Source organism: Delphinapterus leucas, chromosome X (assembly GCF_059928025.1).
Source record: "Delphinapterus leucas isolate spDelLeu-1000000601 "Yukka" chromosome X, BTC_Dleu_Yukka2, whole genome shotgun sequence".
Lineage (NCBI taxonomy): Eukaryota > Metazoa > Chordata > Mammalia > Artiodactyla > Monodontidae > Delphinapterus > Delphinapterus leucas.
Window position 1 is genome coordinate 77,879,485 of NC_143150.1, and position 21,811 is coordinate 77,901,295.

Here is a 21,811-nt window from a genome sequence, read left to right on the forward strand (position 1 = left end):
GATTCCTGCAGACCTGGCAACTTCTCTGACTGGATTGAATCTTAAGGGGTCATATAAGCCATCTCCCTGTCTTTGCCTGCACACAGCTAAGAGCCTGAGCATGGAGAGGGTATCTGGTTTCTGGAAGACACCTGGCCTACTGTTTGGCATGGCTACTCAGGACAGAGTAACTATCATTCAAGAACCATGGGCAGACTAGATCTTAGGAGAAGATGGCTGGAGAAAGAAGCACATATAGAGAATGGATTGGAATTTATTGATGTAAAGTGCAAAAGAGTTACTCCCAGCAATGCTGTTAGAGTGTTAGCAACAGTTCTCTCTCATGTGTTAGATTGGAAAATAACTTCTGTGAGAAAGATTGGGACAGAGTCTTGAACATATTTTAGCCAACCCATAAAATCAGAAGGGTTTCATAATATTGCTTTCCCCTCCAGAACTCCAGAATCCCAAGAAATTGTGCAGAAAAACTAAGTATACCTTTGTGGATGTTGAAACCAACATAGCAGTGGAATGCTGGCAGAGTAAAATCCTACAATTTTCAGCTATGGAAAAGAACCTAGAGATCACCCAGTCTAAGCTCCTCACTGTACAGATGTGAAACCCAGCAGAGTTTTTTTAACCCAACTTTAGATATTTAGATACTAGATATTTGTTCTGCAGTCTTGCTTTAGAGTCCATAGTGTTTTACTGGATCAGGTATTGATTCATGGCAATGAAAACATTAAGCGCTTTTCCAGTACACTGGACGCCCACAATCCCTCCCCGGCCCGCCAGGGAGCGCAAACTAAAACTCCTCCTGCAGTCCAGAAGTGTCCCTCCGGGTCTGGGACAGAATCCCGTTAGCAACCAGGAAATTAGCGGAACCTTGAGGCTGAATGCTTGCAGCTGGTACGGTTGCTTTGAGGAAAGAACACTTCCGGTCGGAGAGGCCGTTCCCGCAACTTGTGGTTTGGTCAGCCTCTAGCTCTCGCGTTTCGATTTGCCGCGCTAACGGTGGGAGGCGGGCTTGCGTCGGGGTCACACTCTCCCATTGGTTGCTGGTGCGGCGGCGGTTTGGAGTGAGGGTAGCACGTTGAGCTGGAGGCTGTTTGGAGTGCGGCGGCCCAAAGCCTGGCAACGAGCCCGGTGTCTGGTGGTAATCCGGGATTGAGCCAGGCCTGAGTCCCCAGGGGATGGATCGCGTGTGGAGTGCGTGGTGCGGGAAGTGCGTCAAAGAGAAAGGGTCGCCGCCACTCTGGGCCCAGCGCATCGTGGTCGCCTGGCTCAGTAGGGCCGAGTGGGATCAGGTGACAGTGTATCTGTTCTCTGACGACCATAAATTGCAGCGGTACGCGCTGAACCGCATCACCGTGTGGAGGAGCAGGTAAGGCGGCAGGCTTAGCCCTCCTGCCTGCGTGCTGGTGGCACTTCACCTCTTCCTTTGTAGAATTTCCGTAAGGCCTTATTACCCAGTTTTCTCCTAAATGCCTAATGGCCCCCCCTACGCGTAGTTTGGGCATTGCTTGTCTCCCAAGTGCCCGGGGGAAGGTCGCAGCCAAGCTCGTGCACTAATCCCTTTTGCGGAAAGAAACGGGGTGTGCCTCAACAGCCCTTTTGTCAAGTCTGTGAGCTTTGATCCTTACCTTCTCTCATCTTGAGGTGGGTGCCGATGAGAGGGCACCGCTGTGGCTGAGCCAGCCTGGTCTTAAGGAGTAGCACTCTAGGGTGGATTTCTGATTCGAAATAGAAAGGGGGTGGGGGGAGCTTGCCTGCAAAAGCATGTTTGAATGGAGCGCTTCAGTCCAGTTGGTAAGATTTAGTTGGGAGCAGACAAGGGGCTAATGCCTCCAAGAATAAGGTCTTCTCTGGGTGAAAGAGTTGAGGGTTTCACGGTGAAAGAAAGGCGTGTGTCCACACTTAATTGTTGATTGGCTGTGTAGCAGTTAGATATCCTTTGTATGTCCTAAACCAGCCTCTCATGTCCTGTGTACTATTGGATCCCAGGGACATTACCCTCCCTCTTCCCAGCTTCTTGATTTGTGTCTATCCACACACTCTTGAGCCAGTATATAATTGCAATAACCTACAACCTAGGTTCTGAGATGGAGGGTGGGCCTGTGTAAAGGACCTTTATGATGGTGCTGGACTGTGGCCCTTTAGGTTAGGCAACGAACTCCCCCTGGCAGTGGCTTCTACTGCTGACCTGGTACGCTGTAAGCTCATGGATGTAACTGGTGGCTTGGGCACTGATGAACTTAGACTGCTCTATGGCATGGCATTGGTCAGGTAAGACCTACATGGGTAGGGGTGTGGGGGGTGGTTTTTTGAGGGGGGGGGCGTGGGCTTAGCACATGATAAGCAAAGTTTGGCTTTGGGTTCTACCTGAAGCAAAAAGCCTTGTGTGTCCCTGTGTATGGGTCACCTTATGATTGCTTAATGTGACAGCTTTTGGTACCCCCTGTTAACACACATTCCTCTTTTTTCCTGAGAGCCTTCTCTCTTCTGTTTTTCTTTCCCTCTCTTTGGAATGTTGGGTGGGGGTGGTTCAGACCAAGTTGTCTCTATGGGTCTCTTCCAGCCTTGACAGTTTGATTTACTTTCCCCCTTTTACTCTTTCACCCAGAGGAACTTTTCTACATGGTTCAATGCCCTTGCCCATGATTTAATGTGGATTTTCTAATCCTATCCCTACCTACACCTTTTTTCCATTCTCTCCACGAACACTGAAAGGTTACTGAGTTGTGGAAATGGAGACATGGGCCAGGAGTTCCTGATTTACAAAGTGACTCAGAATGATTCTAGCTGTATCATGTACATCAGGAAAAAGGTTGCCTCTGAGTTTTCTCATCTGTCAGAGTCTTTGCTTAGCTCATACTGTTTGCCTTGTCTGCCTTGTGGTCCTCCCTAGCTCTTCTTACCTTCTCCATTGTTTAGCTGTGCTCCCCATATCGTTTGATGTAGTCCTTTGTTGTAGCATTTATAACATATTATGTTCTAGCATAATATGTTATATTATGTCATGATTATTTATCCTAGACTGAACTCTTCAAGGCCAGAGCAGTGTCTTATTCATTTGTATGGCTTCAGTACAGGGCAGAGTCTCAGTAAATGTTAGACTGGATGGAACCATTCCTGCTCTGGCTGACACCAACCATAAGAACAGGACAGAACAGTCATTGGAAAGGTTGTGGAAATGCAAGGTGACAGTAACTCAGCAAGGTGTTTTAAAGCCCCACTGGTTTGAATAAAACAGTTACTTGGGCTATGCCACTTATTTCTCCCCCAAACTCAGGTTTGTGAACCTTATCTCGGAGAGGAAGACAAAGTTTGCCAAGCTTCCTCTCAAGTTCCTGGCTCAGGAGGTGTGTATGATAAAGTGGACTTGCTAAATTCTCTCTTCTCAGGAGGACTCACTAAATGGGGCATGGGGTGATGTGGGTACAGTCAGACTAGCTCATCCCATCACTGTCAGCCAAGCCCAGCAAGAACCCCAGAGCCTCAGCTTCCAGCTTGAAAGAAGCAGACTTGCTCCCTTGCTCATGGCTGCTATCTTCAGTGGGCTTGGCCTGCCCAGCTTGCTGGGAGTGGTCCAGGTGAAGCTGAAGCACCCCAATGCACCCCTGAGTGGGGACAGGAAAGAGTTGGCAGTTAAAGTACCTGCCCTCTGGTTGTTGACAGTCTGAAGGAGGAGACAAACTCAGCCAAGCAGGGTGAAAATGCAAGACATTCCCGCCTTGAGTGAGTATGGGAGGTGTGTAGAGACCCAGATGGCAGACAGGTTCTCAGCCATCAAGAGAAGCTTCCTGGAGGAGGTCTGGGAGAGAAGGAGGAAGGGAGGAAGAGAGGGGAGAGTAAAGGGTACCCTGGGAGAGCAACTGGTACAGACAAGGGCAGAGGGAGGCTGAAGAAGGTGATTGTTAATGCTCATTCACAGGAATCTCTTCATTGGAGGAGGGTAGTTGGTGGTTGGGGGAGGCGAGTGTCTTCTGATTTTCAAGATCACTTCCACAGAGTGTAAAGAGAATCAGGAGACCTGGTTCCTAATCTTGGCTCTGCCACTAAGAACGGAACCTCCTCTCAGGAGCTCAGTTTCTCTATCTGTAAAATGGGGAGAAGCCAGGTTAATTCATCTCTGTGGCCCTTTCTGCTTTACTATTTTCTAATTTCTGCACTCACACCCTCCCCCACAATCAGGTGAACATTCCAGATTGGATTGTTGAACTTCGCCATGAGTTGACCCACAAGAAAATGCCCCATATAAATGACTGCCGCAGGGGTGAGTCCCCAGGGAGTATACCTATCACAGTTAAGCCCAGAGGCCTGGGCTAGGTGGCACTGTGGGGGGAGAGAGAGGGAGGAGGGTCTTCACTTGGGGTCAGAGCTGAAACTAGGGTGAGGTGAGTGAGGCATTTGCCTTGGACACAAACTTTAAGGGGTCTCTGTTCTCCCACTTGCTAGCCCTGTGCCGTTTTTGGCATCCCATCTTCAAGTCTGGTATAGATTTTTTCTAGGAAATGTGCTGGTGAGTGGGAGGAAGCAAAGAACTGGGGGATAACCCAGAGCAAGAGGGGCTGCTTCTAGATATTTGAGATTTGTGCCTCCTTGGAGCCAAGCCTCTTACCTGGGGCCTCCCCATAATGTTTGCAAGATGAGGCTGGAGGCCTGCTAGGAGCTGCTTGCCTGTGCTGTTACTATGGCGCTGCCTTCCTTCCTCCCCTCCTTTAGGCTGTTACTTTGTCCTGGATTGGCTCCAGAAGACCTACTGGTGCCGCCAACTGGAGAACAGCCTAAGAGAGACCTGGGAGTTGGAGGAGGACAGGGAAGAGACAGATGAAGAAGACCAAGAGGAAGATAAGAACATTGTCGTTGATGACATCACAGAACAGAAACCAGAGCCTAAGGATGAGGAGAAAGGTGCAGAGCTGGATGTTAAGGCTGATGGAAACAGTGAAGGCAACAAAGAGGTTGATCCACATTGGCAAAAGGCTGTGAGACATAAAGAGTTGTATGGTAGGTGTCCTTGATACAGAAAGGGGCCCATGAGCTTGGAAGACTCGGACTTAGGTTGACTCTGGTTATTTCCCTGGCTCAGTATTTCCTCTGGGGTTGTGGTGAGGCTTAGCTTAAAAAAATTACTGTCACAAATCATCTTCCTTGAGCCCCGTGAGGCAGAAGAGCCAAGAATTCTAGTTCCCAATTTACAACTCAAGAAATGAGGTGAGAGGGCTCAAAATTCCATCAGGAGCAAGGCACAGGGCTGGCTGCTCTATCTGTTTCCCTATTCTGTTTTCAGAAAGAGCCCGAGAACTGCTGGTATCCTATGAAGAGGAGCAGTTTAAGGTAAGAAAGTGCCCTTGACTTGGCCTGTTTTCATCTGCCCCAGCCATTTCTTCCCCCTTGCCAGCTACCTGAGAGAAGTCTTGAGAATGAAATTTAAAGAAAAGTGGCAAAGCTTGGAAAGCTCTTCCAAAACTCTTCTTGGAAAGAGAGAGAGGGGAAGTAGGAAGGAGACAAGAGGAGCAGAGTCCAGTTGGCTGATCCTCCACATCACTGGAAGTTTGTGGATAATCGGTCCCACTGGGTGGTAGGGAACAACAGGGCTTAGGTGGTTGCTTAGACCTGTGGTACTGCAGCTGATCAGCAGATGGCGTCCAGGAACCTTCCTAGATCAGGTGAGCTTGAGGGGTGCTATTTTAGCAGGAAGGGAGGTAAGCTTAGAAACTATTCACCTCAACCCTTCCTTTTCACAGATGAAGAAATTGAAGCCATGGATGAGTGAAATGACTGGCCCAATGTCACATATGCAGTTAGTGATAGAACCAGGACAAGAACCTGAGTCTCCTGATTCACTTTCTTCCATAACCCATTGCTTCCTTTCACCCCTTGGTCCAAGGGTCTCTGCCCAACTCCAACCAAATGCCCCCATTGGATATCTATGTATTGGATTATCTGGTTATTGACAGCCACAATAACAAGGGAATTTGGAGGGTGGGGAGGGAGGAAGAAGAGAAAGTCTGGAGTTTGAGGGTCAGGATATTTTTAGTTGCAGGACCAATAGGGACATTGTGGGCTCACCTCTGCATACCCTGCCGTATCCCCTGAAGGGACATTCTGAGAGGTCCTATGAGAAGGAATCCTGGAGGGATGGGGGGGTGTTACCTGGCTGAACCAGCCTTCTGATGGGACCCTCTTTGCTGGCAGGTGCTGGAGAAATTTAGGTATTTACCTCAGGCCATTAAGGCGTGGAATAACCTGTCCCCACCTGTAGAATGCATCCTGGCAGAGCTCAAGGGCATTACATGGGAGAACAGGTGTGTAACTAGGTAATCAGGGGCTGCCTACTCTCTAGGGTAGAGCGTAGCAGCCTCACTGAAATTGGTTTTCATATCCCAGCTTGCCAACCTCTGCTGTAGGAAATCCCAGGGATAACCTTGACCCACCACGGGTGACCTTGCATTTCACATGATCCTCTTCCCCAAACCCTGCCAGCTACCAGGTGGGGTTTGCCTACTCTGAGTAACTGAAATGGCCAGAGTCAGGAATGTCTACTGTCATCCATCCCCTGGCCAGCTTTGTTCCTGTTTGTCCAGTGGTATGTGGAGCTCTTGGCAACTAGGAAAAGCCGTTAACCTTTTGCTTTTTCACTGCCGATCTCTTTTCCGAGTTTGAGGTAAAAGATGTATGGTAGGCACTGCTGGTCTCTTTTGAACTGCTATTAGAGAGGATCAACATCCCCTGGATAATTGTGGTTGAGGAGAGAGAGGAGGGGCCTTCCCAGGGCCTGGATTCTCCAAAGACTAAGTCCCCACTGACCCACCCAGTATGGCCATGAGCCTTATTTTCCCCTCAAAGTAGTACTCAGTTCAGTCAGAGCAGACAGTGTCTATCCATTCCTTTCCTCCCTGGCTCTTTGGGGCTTGCTACCTACATTCAGCTGGAAGGGGCTTTGGGAAGAGGTTGGAAAGAATCTGGGATGGAGCGGAGAGTATAGGAAGGTGGTGTATGTGGCAGAGTGGGCCTGGGTGGGGAGCCTGCAGTGCAGGTTAGGATTGTCCCTGGCGTCTTCTTTATTCCCGGGATACCAGTAGTTCCAAAGGTGTTTTATCAGTGTCTGCCCAGCCTAGGCTTCTTAGCTGTACCCTTCAGTAAAGGGGTGAGTGGTGGCCCCCTCCATAGCTTGGAAAACTATCCTTGTGCTATACAGTAGTGTCTGCCTGGTCATGCTGAGCAGGCAACTGGCTGACTGTTTTAAGTGCTCTTCCTGCATACTTACCTGAGGAGATGGGAGATGGACGGAAGGACAACTCTTTCCTCCTTGAGCCTGGTAGAGGGAGGGATCTGAGCATGACAACCCTCCAGGCATTGAGACACCTTGGGAGCTCTTGTTCCCCCTCAGCCCAGTTAGCTAGGAGAGCCTCTCTTAGGGAACTGCTAGCTCTGGAGGAGACAGCTGGATGTTGCTGGTTTTGGTTTAAGCTAGATGGGGATGAGAGATTACCCCTATAGCTTATACTTTTAACCTCTGTATCTTAGTTCTGGGTTCTTGGGGTCCTTAGGAATGAGGATAATATAATATTTGGCCCAGCAATTGAGTCCCCAAAGTTTCTGCTTGTAAGATCTGAAAGAGGGTAACCAGGGAGAAGGGGAGGGGTAGGAGACTGGAGGACTGTCAAGGAAAACAAAGACTAACCAGGAACTAAAGTCTAAAAGCCCTTGACCCTATAACCTCAGGCATTTAACTCCTTTGTGGGCCTGGGACTTTTCTTCATCTGTGCTTTCGGACTTGTTAAGCCACTACTGCCCTTGTTATGGGCCTTAGATTTGCCTGTGCTTGGTAAATGCTTGTTCAAAACCCACAGATCCCAGTCTTTGGCTCAGCCCCTGACTCAGGGAGGCTGAGGCCTGAGAACCAACTGTCATCTGCCTTCCTTTTCCCCCATGCTGGTTTGGCCATTTGAGTCAAAGGCATTAGCTGCCTTGGGAGTGGGTAGGGGAGTAGAAGAGGGTCTTCTGCCTGTTTCATTTTACTTAATTTAGTGTCCTCTTGCTCCAGGGAGGCTCTGCTAGATGCTTTTCTGGATGACGGCTTTCTCATCCCCACATTTGAACAGTTGGCAGCTTTGCAGTTAGACTATGAAGGTAGGGTCCTGGAGGCTCGATGCAGCCTTAGGGTACTGTGTATCCTGGGCAAGAACACCAGGGGTGGGCTGGGTGGCCCTGGACTGGGAGGTAAGGGCTGTTTACTGCTGTTCCATAGCTACTGGAAGCCCTCTTGGCTGAGCAGAACATGTAGCCCCACTGATAAGTAGTTGTCGGGCTACCCTTAGGTGGCCTGGAATTGGGTGGGGTGAGGTGGGCTGGGGTGGGCTGGGGTGGGGGTGGGGGTCTTAATGCCATTATTGTGCTATGTTAATTGTGATCTAGCCACTTGGTAGAGAGCTAGAACAGCAGAACTGGAAGGGCCTTGTGAGGTCATCTAGTCCAACATCCTCATGTTACAGATGGGCAGACTGAGGTCCAGAGAGGGGAAGGTACTGACCCAAAGTCACACAGTGAGTTATTGACAAAGCCGAAGCTAGAACCAGAGCTCTTTTTCTTTTATATTCTATTTTGAGTCAGTTGTTGTTTACCAGATACTAACTGGTTTCTCTCCCCACTCTTCTACTTTCCTCTTTCCTCCTGTTCTGCGGTGGCAACTCTGTTATTGTTGGTGGGGCCCCCTCTTCTTCTCCCTCTCTCTCCTCCTCTTCCTCCCTTCCTTCTCTCTCTCCCTCTTTCCCTTTCTTGCCCTCCTTTCTCCTCTCCTTCTTCCCTCCCTCCCTCCTTCTCTCTCCCTCCCTGCCTCCCCTTTTCCTGTCAATGGGTGTTTCTCACAAACCAGAAAATGTGGACTTGAATGACGTCCTGGTGCCAAGGCCGTTCTCTCAATTCTGGCAGCCCCTGCTCAGGGGCCTCCACTCCCAGACCTTCACACAGGCCCTGCTGGAAAGGATGCTCTCTGAGCTGCCAGCCTTGGGGGACACTGGGATCCGGCCCACCTACATCCTCAGATGGACCATTGAACTGATCGTGGCTAACACCAAAACTGGTGAGGGAGACTAGCCCTAGCCCCAGGGCCTAATGCAGCCCAGGCAAGAGCATCTGCCACTGTGCTCAGCTCTCGACTGAATAGCACCAGGAGGACACATCCCTTGTGAAAGGTTTAGATCTGCCCAAGAGGGCCCCACAGCAGCAGTGGACAAATCTCCCTTCACATTTTTCTTCTCAGAACCAAGTAAACTGGACTGGGGCAAAGGGTCCTGAATACTTTGAGCAATTGGGAGGTATAGAATGGGGAGTCGGAGTCTGGGGAGACAGGGATGGGCAGAGCCAAGCTTTTCGAGGTGCAAGATTGGGTGGGGGGGCTTTCTAGTTCCTTCTCCTCAGGCCCTCTCTTCTCTCTCAGGACGGAACGCCCGCCGGTTTTCTGCAAGCCAGTGGGAAGCGAGGAAGAACTGGAGGCTATTCAACTGCTCTGCCTCCCTTGACTGGCCCCAGGTGGTTGAGTCCTGCTTGGGTTCACCTTGCTGGGCCAGCCCCCAACTCCTTCAGCTGTAAGTCTCTTGAATTCCATCCGGTAAGAGGGTGAGACCCCGCAGGCCTCAGGGACACACAGCCCTAGAATGGCACAGTTGGACGAGCCCTTGCAAGGACATCTAGTCCTGTCGCCGTCCTACTAACAGATGAGAGAATTGAGTCCCAGAGAGGGTAGGGTATTCTTGCCTAAGATCACAGAGCTTAAGACGTGACTGAACTGAGTCCAGTATGAAAATGGACAAGGCAACCCCCCTAGAGTGGTTAGCACAGTGGCCTGTACAGAGTAAGTGCACAATAAATGGTAGCTGCTGTTTATTATTAAACCCATTCTTCTGACTTTACGCCCAGTGCTGTCTCTATTATCTTCCCAAAATATACCTCTCATAGGTGCTTAACTACCTTCAGTGGCTCCTTACTGCCTTCCTAATGAGGTCTAGGCTTCCTTAGCCTGACATTCAAAGATCTTTCTGATTCTGCCCCAACCTATCATGATAACCATACCTCCTGTGATTCCCCTTTACCCAGTCTACTCTGGGCGCTGTGGTCAAACTGAATATTGCGCTGGTTCCTGTAAATACCTGTGGTTGTCTCCCTTTTTTTCTGTCACTTCCTGACCCTGAGCCACTTCCCTCATACTCATGGAAGGCTTTAGCACCCAATTCGCTTCCTGCTTTCTGGAATGATATCTGTTTCATTTGAGTGACCCATCTGACACTGCAGCTCCTCACCTCCAGTGACCTTCATTCTCCACTACACTCAGCAACCCATTTCCATCACTGAGAGCTATTCCACCTCTGAAAGCTTACATCCCAGCACCCCACTCGGTGACCACCACCTGTTGTCCTACCAGTTCTCACCCTCGCATCCCACAACATCTGCTCTTTGCCTGCCTCCAGACCTCCATCCCTCCATTTCTTACCCGCCTCAATTTTGCTTCCCCTCAATCCTATCTGTGGTTGATCACTTCAGCCACCCATCATCAGCATCCTCAGCTCTGCCCATCCCTTGGCGTGTCTGACTTGCAAACCCCCGAGCTAGGAGTGATCCTCCCCACTCTGCTTCTCCCACTCCTCAGCCCGGGTAGCTGAGCTCTGCTGGAGAAAACCACATAGCCCTGCAGATTGCTGCCACTGCAGAGGTATGGTTTTTAATCTCAAGCCAGGCCTCAGTTCTGCTTGTCTGAACTTTTACTTGTTTTCTGCCCACTTTCTCTCCTGTTTCCTGACTGTTCTGAAAACCTTACCACTCATCTCAAGCCCCACCCCCCCTCCCATTTCACCCTAGCTTCCTCAAGCACATGGAGGCCTCCAGCAGGGCCCCCTCGACCTGAGGTCCAGCCCTCGTGAACTGATCTTCGGCTACACTCAACATTGTCGCCAGTCTCAGTATGAGGTGGCCTTGCCCAACCTCAAAGCCTTCTCTCCACCTGTGCTCTCTGCTAGCATCACTGGGGCCTCACCCCAGCCTCTCCTTTGCTCTACTGGCTCTTACTCTTCAACCTGTGAACAGTGCCTGAGTTTTTCTTATCTTTAAACCAAACAACAACAACAACACAAGCAAAATCTCCTTTGACCCTGCATCCCTCTGTTGGGTTATCACTAGCTTATCACTCCTTCCTTTCCTATCAAAACATCTCAAAAGAGTAGTCTATACTCAGCAGTCTCAATTTCCTCACTACCTTCTTACTCCTCAAGCTGCTGCAATTTGGCATTCATCCCCAGAGCTGCTTTGACCTAATTACCAAATCCAGTGGGCCCTTGTCCATTGCCTGTCTGCCGCATTGATGCTGTTTACCACTCCCTCCTTCAAATGCCTGTGCTTTTTTACTAGTTCCAGTAAAGTACCAAAGCTCATATCTCTTTATCTAGCTCAGGCCTTTCCCCTAAGATTCAACCTCCTGTATTTGACCGCATGCCAGATATCTCCCCTTAGATGGCCTCCAGTCACCTTACTGTGACCAAAAGAGCATGGGTCATCTTACTCCCCACCCCAGCCCCAAAGTGAACTTCTTCCTCTGCTCCCTATCTCACTTGGTGGCAGCACTATCTACTGTGTCATGTTGATTCTCTCAAGTACTTCTCAAATCTGAGATTCTGTCTTGCCGTGTCTATTTCCCCTAGTGTCTCCTTCCCTCTATCAGACTAAGCTTTTCAAGGACAAGGGTTCTGCATTAGCCATCTGTGCCCCAGCACGCCATGCAAGTCCAGGCCCCAAATAAACCTCAGTAAATGCTGAACTGAACTGTACTCTGCTGTCTCATTGCCAGCAGTGCTGTCTTTGGTGGGAGCTGACTCCATGCTTGAGGAATAAATGAAGTGGGAGTCTGGATGCTAAGACCGTCTTAGTCCCCTGATCTTTCCCATGGAGTCAGAAAGTCTTTCTTGAACCCTAATGACATTTGGGGCACAGTTGTATCTTATAAGTAACTTATAAGAGAAAAAAGTAGCCTTGTTGACAAAAGACAGTCAGTTTAAGACCTCCAGGAGATGAGACTGAACCAAACAGCCAAATCTCCAGATGTGTATGCTCTAGACTGGAAGTGATATGGATGGGTGGGAAACTGGGAGGAGAACCAAAAAATCCTAGAGGCATTTGAGCAATTCCAGCAAGAGAAAGAATAAAGGAAATTTCAAAATTCTGAAGGAATATGGCATATGTATGTAATGGGGGGAGAGAATGAAAAGAGCAACATGGAGAGGTTGGATAAGTGGCCTTCAAGGTACTTTCCAATCCTAAGTGCCTACAGAGTGGAAGCTGCTGGTCTTGGAGAAGTCTGGACCACAGAGATCTTCTCCCAACCCAAGCATACCAGCGGGATGCGACACATGCCAGCAGTAACAGCGGCTCACTTGGGTACAATTTCTTGTGCACAGATCCTGCCTTTCGCAGATAATCAGTGAATCTAGTCCTAATCATCCTGTTACACAGATTGGGAAATGGGATTTCCCCAGGTATTAGGCTGCAAGTCAGTAACAAGTCTGCAAGTCAGAGCTGGGGCCAGAAACCAGATTCCAGATATACTGTCCTTACTCCTGTGCTCTTTCTACAGTGTTCCATTAGATTGCACATACAGAACATGACTTTTCTTTTCCCCACAGGAAAAATAAAAGATACCACTGGCAATTAAGTGTTGGACATGGTGCTGTGTTTGTAGAAGCATTTTCATTTAACTTGACACAGCAGTCTTTGGAGGTGGAGATATTATATACTTTTATTTGACAGATAAGAAAGACACCAAGGTTCTGAATAGTGTGAAGTGACTTATCCAAAAGTCATGCAATTTGTTGGTGGTGGGACAGGGATTTGGGCCCAGGGCTTATGAGTCCAAAGTCCACCTTCTTTCCACCAGCCTGACCTGTGACCTTCTCAGTCCCTAGCTGTGACCAAGCAAACCCGAGGAAGGAGATGGATTTTAAGATTCATATCACCCCTGCACCTCAGTGGTCAGACTAGACAGCTTGAGAGAGTGGGTGTGTAATAATAATAAACTGGTAATATGGCATCTTGCCAATATAAAGTGCCTGGGAATATTTATTATTAATCCTACAAATGGACCACAGTGAGAGGGAAGAGAGTTTCTCTCTGGCTTTTCCTCTTAGTGGTAAGGCTGGAAGCTTTTTGAGAGCTTCCCCCAGCCAGCCAATATCAATTCAGTTTGAGCCAGTGCCATCTTGGAATGTGAAATTAGCCCTGCAGAGAGGGTCTCCCAGTGGAGTCACTAGCTCCCAGCCCTACCCTCAGCAGCCAGTGACCAGCAACCACACCTATGTGTCCGGTCTGCCTATGGGGCCCAGAGAGAAAACAGCCCGCTGAGCACATGGCCCTCCCTTCTGTGAACAACCCACAATTCAAACTCAATACACTTAGAAGGAAACTATCCATCTGTCCATCCTACCATGCCTCCAGCGGTGACCAGGTGCCTGCTGGGTGCCCGGTTCTATGTGAGGCTCTGCAAGGGGTACTCACCCTCTTCCTCCCCAGGAGCTCTCCTTCCCAACTGCTCTGTGTTTGTTGGTGGTTTTGCTGTTAGCGCCGTCCTTTGTATGCACGATGTCGTCATCTTTAACTCCCCTCTGCCTTCCCCCCTACCATCTGATCACCAAGCCCTGCTCTCTGTCTGTCTGTCCTTCATAGCTTCTCTCCCTCCCATCGCTGCTGCCAGTGCCCTAGGTCAGCCCTCACCGACTCTCCCTGGTCTCCCTGACTCCAGGCTGCCCTACCCAGGCCATCCTCCACATGGTCACCATGGTGATCTTCAGAAATGCAGCCTTCACCTGTGCTCAAACACGTCAGATGACCCCCTCCACCCAACACACACACACTTAACCTTTGCAGGCTTCTCTTGCTCCCACAGCTCCTCAGCACAGCCCTTCCACTCAAGCCAGGCTACCCTCACCGCATGCACACAGCCCGGTGTGCTCGCTCTTGTCTCTGCACAAAGCCTTCCCTTGATCTCTCCTGCCCTCCTTGTGCTCTCTGCCTCCCCCCAGCTCCTGTAGTCCCCAGGTCTGCATTGCTCATCTGGCCTCCCGCCCACATTCTGCTTTTTCTTGTCAGCTGCTGCTTTTTGTTTTCTTTTCCTCCATTCCAGGCTGGGCTGTAGTTGTCCCCCAAAAGGGATCACACTTTGTGTTCCATGCAGAAGGAGCACAGCACACTTCCAGGCATATCTTTGGAGCTCAGGATACATTGCTCGGCCAAAGAGAGGGATCTATTCTCATGTCCAGCCCTGCAGGCCTGTTGGCTAGTTTGTGTATTTACATAGCATTTCAGTACAGATTAATAGCTCTCATTTATTGATTGCTTACTATGTGCCAGGCACTGTGCCAGGCATTCTGTGTGAGCTATCTTATTTACTCCTTTCAACAACCCTCTAAGTTAGGTGCCATTATTGTCCTCATTTTACTGAGAGTGGAAGTGAGCCACAGAGATGAATTACAGAGCTCGTTCAGGGTCCATGGTCCTGTTGTATCTGTGTTTTGTCTGCTCTACTGCACTGCCTTTCAGAGGCAGGTCTGGAAGCTCAGAGACCAAATTGAAACTGGAGTTTTGGGATATAAAATGACTTGAGATTTTGAATCTTTCTTACTCCGTCCCTCTGCTCAGCATCTTCAAAGCCATGGGGCAGGTCCTGCCAGACGAGGAGCAGGAGAAGCTGCTGCGCATTTGTTCCATTTATACCCAGAGTGGAGAAAACAACCTGGTGCAGGAGGGCTCAGAGGCTTCCCCCATTGGGAAGTCTCCATACACACTGGACAGCCTGTACTGGAGCCTCAAACCAGCTGGCTCGAGCTCTGGACCTGAAGGAGAAGCCCAGCAACAGGAGGAACAGGGCAGCCTTAATGATGCCAAGGAAGATGAGAAGAAGAAGCAAGAGGCCTTGGAAGACCAGATGGAAGAGGAGGAGGGAGAGGAGGAGGAAGAGGAAAATGATGACCAGAAGTGGGAGGAGGAGGAGGAAGGTGATGATGATGACGACGACGACGACGACGACGACGACGATGACGATGATGATGACGACGACGGCGAAGATGAGGAGGAGGAAGACAGGATGGAAGTGGGGCCTTTCTCTATGGAGGAAGAGTCCCCCACTGCTGAGAATGCCAGGCTCCTGGCCCAGAAAAGAGGAGCTTTGGAGGGCTCTACATGGCAAGTTAGCTCAGGTAAGAAGCCTGATATCCACTTTCTCCCCACGTCTATCTTCCCTCTCTGGCTGGCTCTTGAGGCTTCCCTTCACCCTAGAGAAAGGATGGAAAGTAGCAGGAGGTAGCCAGCATGAGGCAAGCCTGGGAGACAGCCTGGTGTGTGGATGACATCTGGTTTCCCTCCCCCTTAAGATGGAGCATGTGAGCGCCAGGGACCTTAGCACTGTCATGCTGCCAGCTGCCTCATGCAGAGAGCACATTCAGAGAGGTTGGTGTGGATGTGGGCACTGGGCAGCAAAACACAGAAAGCTAGAGTTAGGTGGTTGATATATGTATGATTCTGCGTGTGTTTTTCATGTGCAGTGATCAGGGCAAGGAGCCAAAGAATAGTGCTTTCTGTGTATATGTGAATGTGTATGGACACTTGGAGGCTGGTTGGTGATAGGACAGGATTTTGCTGTGTGTATGAGAAAGAAGGAACCCAAGGGTATTCAGTCAGTGGAAGTGGAAATGAGATCAGAAGGGGGAGAATAAGGAGCAGTGCAGTTTTTTGGTGAGTATACAAGTTAGTGAGACAAAGCCAGGAGGGAGCAGGGGGTTGAATGGTAGGTGGGGGAACATGAGTCAGCTCCTGAGGGTGGTTTTTTGAATGCCCTCATTTGGGTTGGGGAGCAGGAACCTTAAGGCAGGGGGACTCCACAGGAATGAACAGTCTGACGTGTGCACATGGGCATGTGTGTATGTGTACACGCTGGAGGCAGGGGTAGACATGGGGCACAGCCCATGTGATGGAGCCTGGGGCTGGGACTGGGTATGCTGTGGGGTAGGCATGGTGGGGAACAATAGGGAGAGAAAGGGGAAGCAGTGAAAGAGCTTAGGGGGAAAGTGAAGTCTTTGCCCTTATGGACGTGTGTGTGGAAGGGCTGGGACATAAAGGCCCTGAGTGCTACAGATGGGGGAACATATTTGTGTGTGTGTGTGTGAATGTGAATGGGTATGTGCTTGCATGTGCTGGACAAACCAAGGCACAGCAACAGAGGAATCTCTTAGAGCAAGGAGGGCTGTGTTTGTAAATACTCAAAGGGAGGGGCAGTGACTCAGGCAGAATTGTGTGTGTGTGTGTGTGTGTGTGTGTGTGAGAGAGAGAGAGAGAGAGTAGGGGTTGTGAAAAGAGAAAGTGTGAAGTGGGCTGTATGTGCATCTGTGCATACATGCACACATGGTCATATATGTTTTTGGAAGAGGAGGCAGGGTTGCTAAGACCTATGAGGACCAGGAGGCATCTATATGAGGGAGAGAAGTGGAAACAATAAGAGGTGGGGGGGATATGGAAAGGCCTGAAAACAGGCAGTGAAACAGCCATGTTGAGATGGCCTATGTGGTCTGTGCTATCACTGAGGGGACATGTACAAAGGTATCAGGCTAGAGAGCCAAGGGCAGTGATGTAGACAGGGTTGGGAGTAGGGAGGATGGTCAGGTCAGTGACAGACATGGGGGAATGGTCCCTGTGTACAAAGGTGTCTTTGTATGCATAGGGCAATGCAGGGTGTTAAGAGTCACAACTTCCTTCGTGTAAGAGAGCCAGGGATGGGGAGATGGGCAAGCAGAGGTACAGCCCTTCCTGCGGGGGTTCTTTGGGTAACATCAAACTCTAGTCCAGGGTTGATACTTTCCAGAATGCCAGGGGCATAATGACAGGGAGAATTCTTTGGGTACCAGGGAGATGCAGGAGGCCAGAAACTGGATCTACTTGGAGGAGCTCACCAGTGAAGGCTTCGCTTGAAAACACTGGATACACTAGTGTAAGGATGGGGAAGGGATTTAATATAATACAGAGTGGGTAGGGAGTGCCTGACATGGTCCATTCCGAAGTGGAGTATGGCAGGGGCGGGGAGGGGTTGTGAATGTGGAAAGGCCTAGGGCATTGAAATCTTTCCCTCTCCCCCTTGTTGTTACTTCCTCTGTATGTGTATACACATATGTGGAGATGCAGGGACGTTAAGATTTCTGGTTTGTGTGCCTGTGCAGGAGAAGTATGAGAGGCAGGGAGTAAAACTGGAAACATTTGTTGAGTGGAGGGTTTGGTCAGTGTGCTTATGTATGTATATTGAGGCATCTATAGGGGGTGGGATATGCAATGAGACAGTCCTTCCCTAGAGAAGGGATGTTCTTTGTGTGCACATCTGGGGCAAAAAGACCTTGCAGGGGGCAGGGAGAGCATGATAACTGCTGAGAGAGTGTTCACCCTGAGGTGGTATGTGGGCCTGTATGTATATCTCTCAAGGCAAGGCTACTAAGAAATGATGTGGCACTCAAACATGTTGGGAGGAGGACGGGTGGTTGTGCATAGATGTGTAGGATATCTAGGTCATTCAGATATGCAGAGGTATCTTTCAGTTTGGGGAGGAGGTGTGGTGGGAATTCAGGGGCATCCAGACTCTCCAGGATATATATATATGGGTGTGTCAAAATAGGGGTGAGGGTGAGCGACTGAGGCAGTGATACAGCCAGGTCTGAAAAAGGTGTCATCTGTATCTGTGTAGGGACATGTTTGGGGAAGTGGGAGAAGAAGAGTGGAGAGGAACAAAAATGTCTACAGTTGTGATAGTTGTGTGCATGGTATGCGGGGGTTGGGGGTGGCTGTGGTGGGGGTGCTGCATGTGAACACATAGAAGGACCATGAAGAGTGTATGGGGGAGTATGGAAGGGACAGGGAGTGCTAAGGTGGAGAGGAGAAATGATGAGAAATGATGCAGAGAGGAGTGAGGATGAAGATACACAGCCTGTGCTGAGCAGGCTAAGTAAGGTGGGTGGATGGACAGAGTAGGTGGGCTTGTGCACCCATATGAGAACTAGCTCATCAGCCCTCTCTTGCCTCCTCACTTTGCTCTACAGAAGATGTACGATGGGACACTTTCCCCTTAGGCCGAATGCCAGGTCAGACCGAGGACCCATCAGAGCTTATGCTGGAGAATTATGATACCATGTATCTTTTGGACCAGCCTGTGCTAGACCAGCGGCTGGAACCCCCAACATGCAAGACTGGGTGAGTGCCCATGGCAGCAGGATTTCTCACCCCTTTCTCTGCCTCCCACAGGAGGGAGGGAGGAAGGGAAGAACATAGAGTGGGGTGGTTGGGGGAGGTAACTGTCCCCAGTCAGGGCCTAAATGAGTGAAATATAAGCTCCAGTCCCTGGCTGGGCCCTTGCCAGGAGTCCCAGCCCCTAGTGTGGGGGACCAGTGAGGCAGCCACACAGAACTGGCTTGGCATCCCTCTCAGATTGCATCTGGTTTGTGCATGCATGCATGTGTGTGTGTGCTTATGTGTATGTATGTGTGTGTGTGTGTGTGTGTGTGTGTGTGTGTGTATTGGGAAGGGAGAGGTCCATAGCTTTCAACAGATTCTCTAAAGGATCCACCACTCCTAAAAAGTCAAGAACAGGTGCTCTAATTAATTTCTTCATGTTCTTGAGGAGAAAACTGAGGCCCAGAAAGGGGAAGAGATTTGTCCAAAGGTGCACAGAGTAATCAGTAGGCCTCCCTGCACTGTCCAGGCATCTTGGTAGCAAGGCCTATGCAGGGCTCCATGCTGTCCCTCGAAACTCACCTCTGGATCACAGGCGTAGGAGCCCTTGGGTCATCAGGGAGGCAGGAACCAAGCAGCCCTTGCTGAGGGGCTCTGCTGGTAACACAGAGGAGCCCGTCCAGAGGGCCTGTACATTCCAGAATTTGGGGCCATTGTGACTGGGACAATCCTGTGAGTACCAGAGGGAGACCTCTGTGGGCCCCTGAAACAGTCTGTCCCTGTGCTGCCTGCCCACCTCATGGGAGATGAGCCCTTCTTCCTCTAGACATTCAGAGAGAGGGCTATGAAACCCAGGGACCCCAGCAACAGGCCAGGCCCAAGGCAGTGTCATGAACTCTCTGCTGTAAGCCGGGGCAGCAGGCCTCTTGGAGAGAAGAGGAGGCAGTGGGGGAAGCCAGGTTGTCTGTAGTTGCGAGTGGGGCCCACATGTCTGAGAGAGAGACCTCCTCTCCCTTGGGTAGGGCTGTCTTGATGAACATCAAGGTATCAAGGGTGAATTGTGGGCAGGTAGAGCTGTTTTATCCAGAAGGAGGCCCAGTCCCACACCCCCTGTAGTAGGGAGACTTCCTCAGCTGGAGCCAGCGTGCCTGCCCCTGCTCCTTGTCTCAGCTCCACCCCGACTTGGCTGTGTGGCCTTGAGCAAGTCCTTTTTCATCTCTGAGCCTCAGTTCCCTTGTCTGTGAGATGGTGAGTGATGGGAGGGGATGGGGCTAGATCATCTCTAAGGGTTTTTTCAGCTGCATTAGTGTAACCGTGGATCTCCCTGAGAGGAAAGATGATGGCTTTGCTCTCAGCTGTCACCCTCATCTACCTGGAAGAACTTTTGACCTGCAGGAAGCAGGGGAAGCAAGAGTGTTCCGAGCAGGGCCAGGGAAGAGGAGGGCAGTCTTCTCCCTAGGTCAGTTCTGCAATCCTGAGATGGGAGCTGGGCCTAGCCCTGCAGCCTAAGCCTGGCCTTGGGCCCCTTAACCTGCTGTTGGGGTGGGAGGGATCCAGCCCAGGGTCCTCTGGGCCCCCAAGATCTAGGGCCTTAGAAGAAAGCCTATTAAGGCAGCCACTTTTAATGCCTTCCTGGGGGTAGGGTGGTGCGGGTCTCCCTTTCCTACCTCAACCCAATTAGCTCTGCTTTAATCTGGTTTATGTACTGGGGTTCTATATAAAGTTTCATTTGAAAAGTTCCACTCCTTTTCTCCCTCCTCCCTCAACTGAGGGCAGGGCAGAGCCACCCCTGGGGCCCATCTTGAAATGGTTTATCAGATGTGTTCCAGTCTCTTTGTAAAGCCAGGCAAGAGGGTGGGCCCTTCCCATAGACACACACATCAAGCACCCTTAGCCCCTCCAGAGCCTAAAGCTGCCTCCTTCCCTGACTGACCTCCCCTCTCCCCTCTCTTTGCAGCACCCTGGGCCTGAGCTGCAGCATTGGCAGTGGCAACTGCAGCAATGGCAGCAATGACAGTGGCAACTTGGACGGCCTTCTCTGGAGCCAGGGCCAGCTGCATGGGCTCAAAAGTGGCCTACAGCTCTTCTGATGCCAGCCCTGGTGCAGGTGTTCATCCAGTGCTACTGGGGCAACAGCCCACTCTCCCCCACTCCGCCAGTGCACCTAATGCTCCATAAAACAAGCTGGGAGACAGCCTGCATCAGCCATATCAGCTCAGCTTTCAAAATCACAGTAGGATTCAAAATCACAGTAGGATTTTGAATATGTTTTATTTTGTTTTGCTTTGTTTCATTTTGTTTTTTGTTTTGAAAAACAATAAACAGGCAACTGTTTTGGTGTTTGTGAGATGAGGGATTGTGTGCTTCTTCCTTTATTCTGGGGGCTCCGGAAAAGGTGGGATCATAACAGAGCAGGATCTGGGTCCACTGCCCCTTTTTTGCCTTTTTTTCTGACTAAAACCATTTTCACTCCCCTCATTGGAATGTAGTGTGAGGCCAGCTCACTAGGAAGCATCATGCCCCAGAAGAGGCATTGTTGGCCATAAAGCCCAGCCAGCATCAGGGGAATCTGCTCAGAACCTCCCTGACAGCTGGAAGACCCAGGTCTTCCTGTTGCTATTCAGCAGGCTTCTGACTCATTTACCTGCCTGCCCTCACTGGGCACCAAACAGCAGTTGAAAGTCAAAGAGAAACCTTTCTTTGTCACCTTTTTGCCTAGAAAAGATGAAGTGGACTTCCCTGTGGTATGCACTGGAACAGAAAATGTCTAAGGGACTGAACCAGAGTTCTTCTATGGTCACCCAACTCCTTCAGACACTCAGAGTGCCTTACTTACCCTGTCAGCCCTGAGCTGCCAAGAGACAGGGATGAATAAAATATGTCTCACCCGTCAGAGCCCTCTGCTGGGTGAAAAAGGACAAAGTCCACCAATTATGGTAACCTGATGCCTTTGTTAAGTGTCTTAAGAAAGCCCCAGTGTACACAAGTTGTTTGTTTTTCTCAGGATGATATTTCCAGGGTGGTGGTTGACTGAGGTTAAGATTGGCTACAGTATCTCCCACCCCAACTTGGGGAAGTGATAACTGGGTGAGAGAGTGGGCATTTGTGGGGCCCGTTTGGGCCCAGACAAGGTGAAACAAGGGACAGAACCAGGCCACATTCCAGCCAAGAAGCTGGCTCTAGAAGCGGCTGAGCCAAGGAATGGTGAAAGGAAGGAGAGGGCATATGCTATGAAATGCCAAGGAGGAATTGAGTGTAAGTGTCCTGCCAGAGCCCAGTCAAGGGTTTAAACTAGTTAAGACTCTAGGGAGTCCCCAACACCTCTTAAAAGATATCCTGAATATCTTTGTGGGTATGTGTATGTAATCATTTTTCTAGAGCTAGTTCACAGGTTTAATCAGATTATCAAAGTGGTCCATGAGCCCAACAGCTGAAAAGGTTACAATTTCCTATCCTGTGTGGACCCAAGCACCAGGCATGGGCCAAGCAGTCTCCTGCACAGGTTAATGCAAAGTCAGTTTCCCTCCAACTCTTCCCTCTCCTGCCAAATGCTAAGTCTTAGCATCCAGGAATGTCAGATCTAACG

The 21,811-nt window shown here is 50.1% G+C and overlaps 1 protein-coding gene across 10 annotated transcripts; it reads left to right on the forward strand.

Annotated features, from left to right (window-relative positions):
- Window positions 1–933: 933 nt before the first annotated feature.
- On the forward strand, window positions 934–20,572 carry LAS1L (LAS1 like ribosome biogenesis factor). Of its 10 annotated transcripts, none has more exons than XM_022564074.2 (15): window positions 935–1,363; window positions 2,140–2,265; window positions 3,272–3,341; window positions 4,174–4,255; window positions 4,705–4,989; window positions 5,273–5,319; window positions 6,181–6,290; window positions 8,033–8,118; window positions 8,481–8,531; window positions 8,861–9,067; window positions 9,425–9,572; window positions 14,662–15,218; window positions 18,096–18,246; window positions 19,524–19,684; window positions 20,183–20,313. In XM_022564074.2, the coding sequence occupies exons 1-15, from the start codon at window positions 1,173–1,175 to the stop codon at window positions 20,194–20,196; spliced, it is 2,286 nt and encodes a 761-aa protein (XP_022419782.1). In that variant the 5' UTR covers window positions 935–1,172; the 3' UTR covers window positions 20,197–20,313. The 10 variants fall into 10 exon arrangements, with proteins under 10 accessions (XP_089760586.1, XP_022419788.1, XP_022419782.1 ...); XM_022564079.2 differs by having other exon boundaries at window positions 936–1,363; window positions 19,621–19,684; window positions 20,183–20,292; XM_089904460.1 differs by lacking the exon at window positions 2,140–2,265 and having other exon boundaries at window positions 934–1,363.
- The last annotated feature ends 1,239 nt before the right edge of the window (window positions 20,573–21,811 follow it).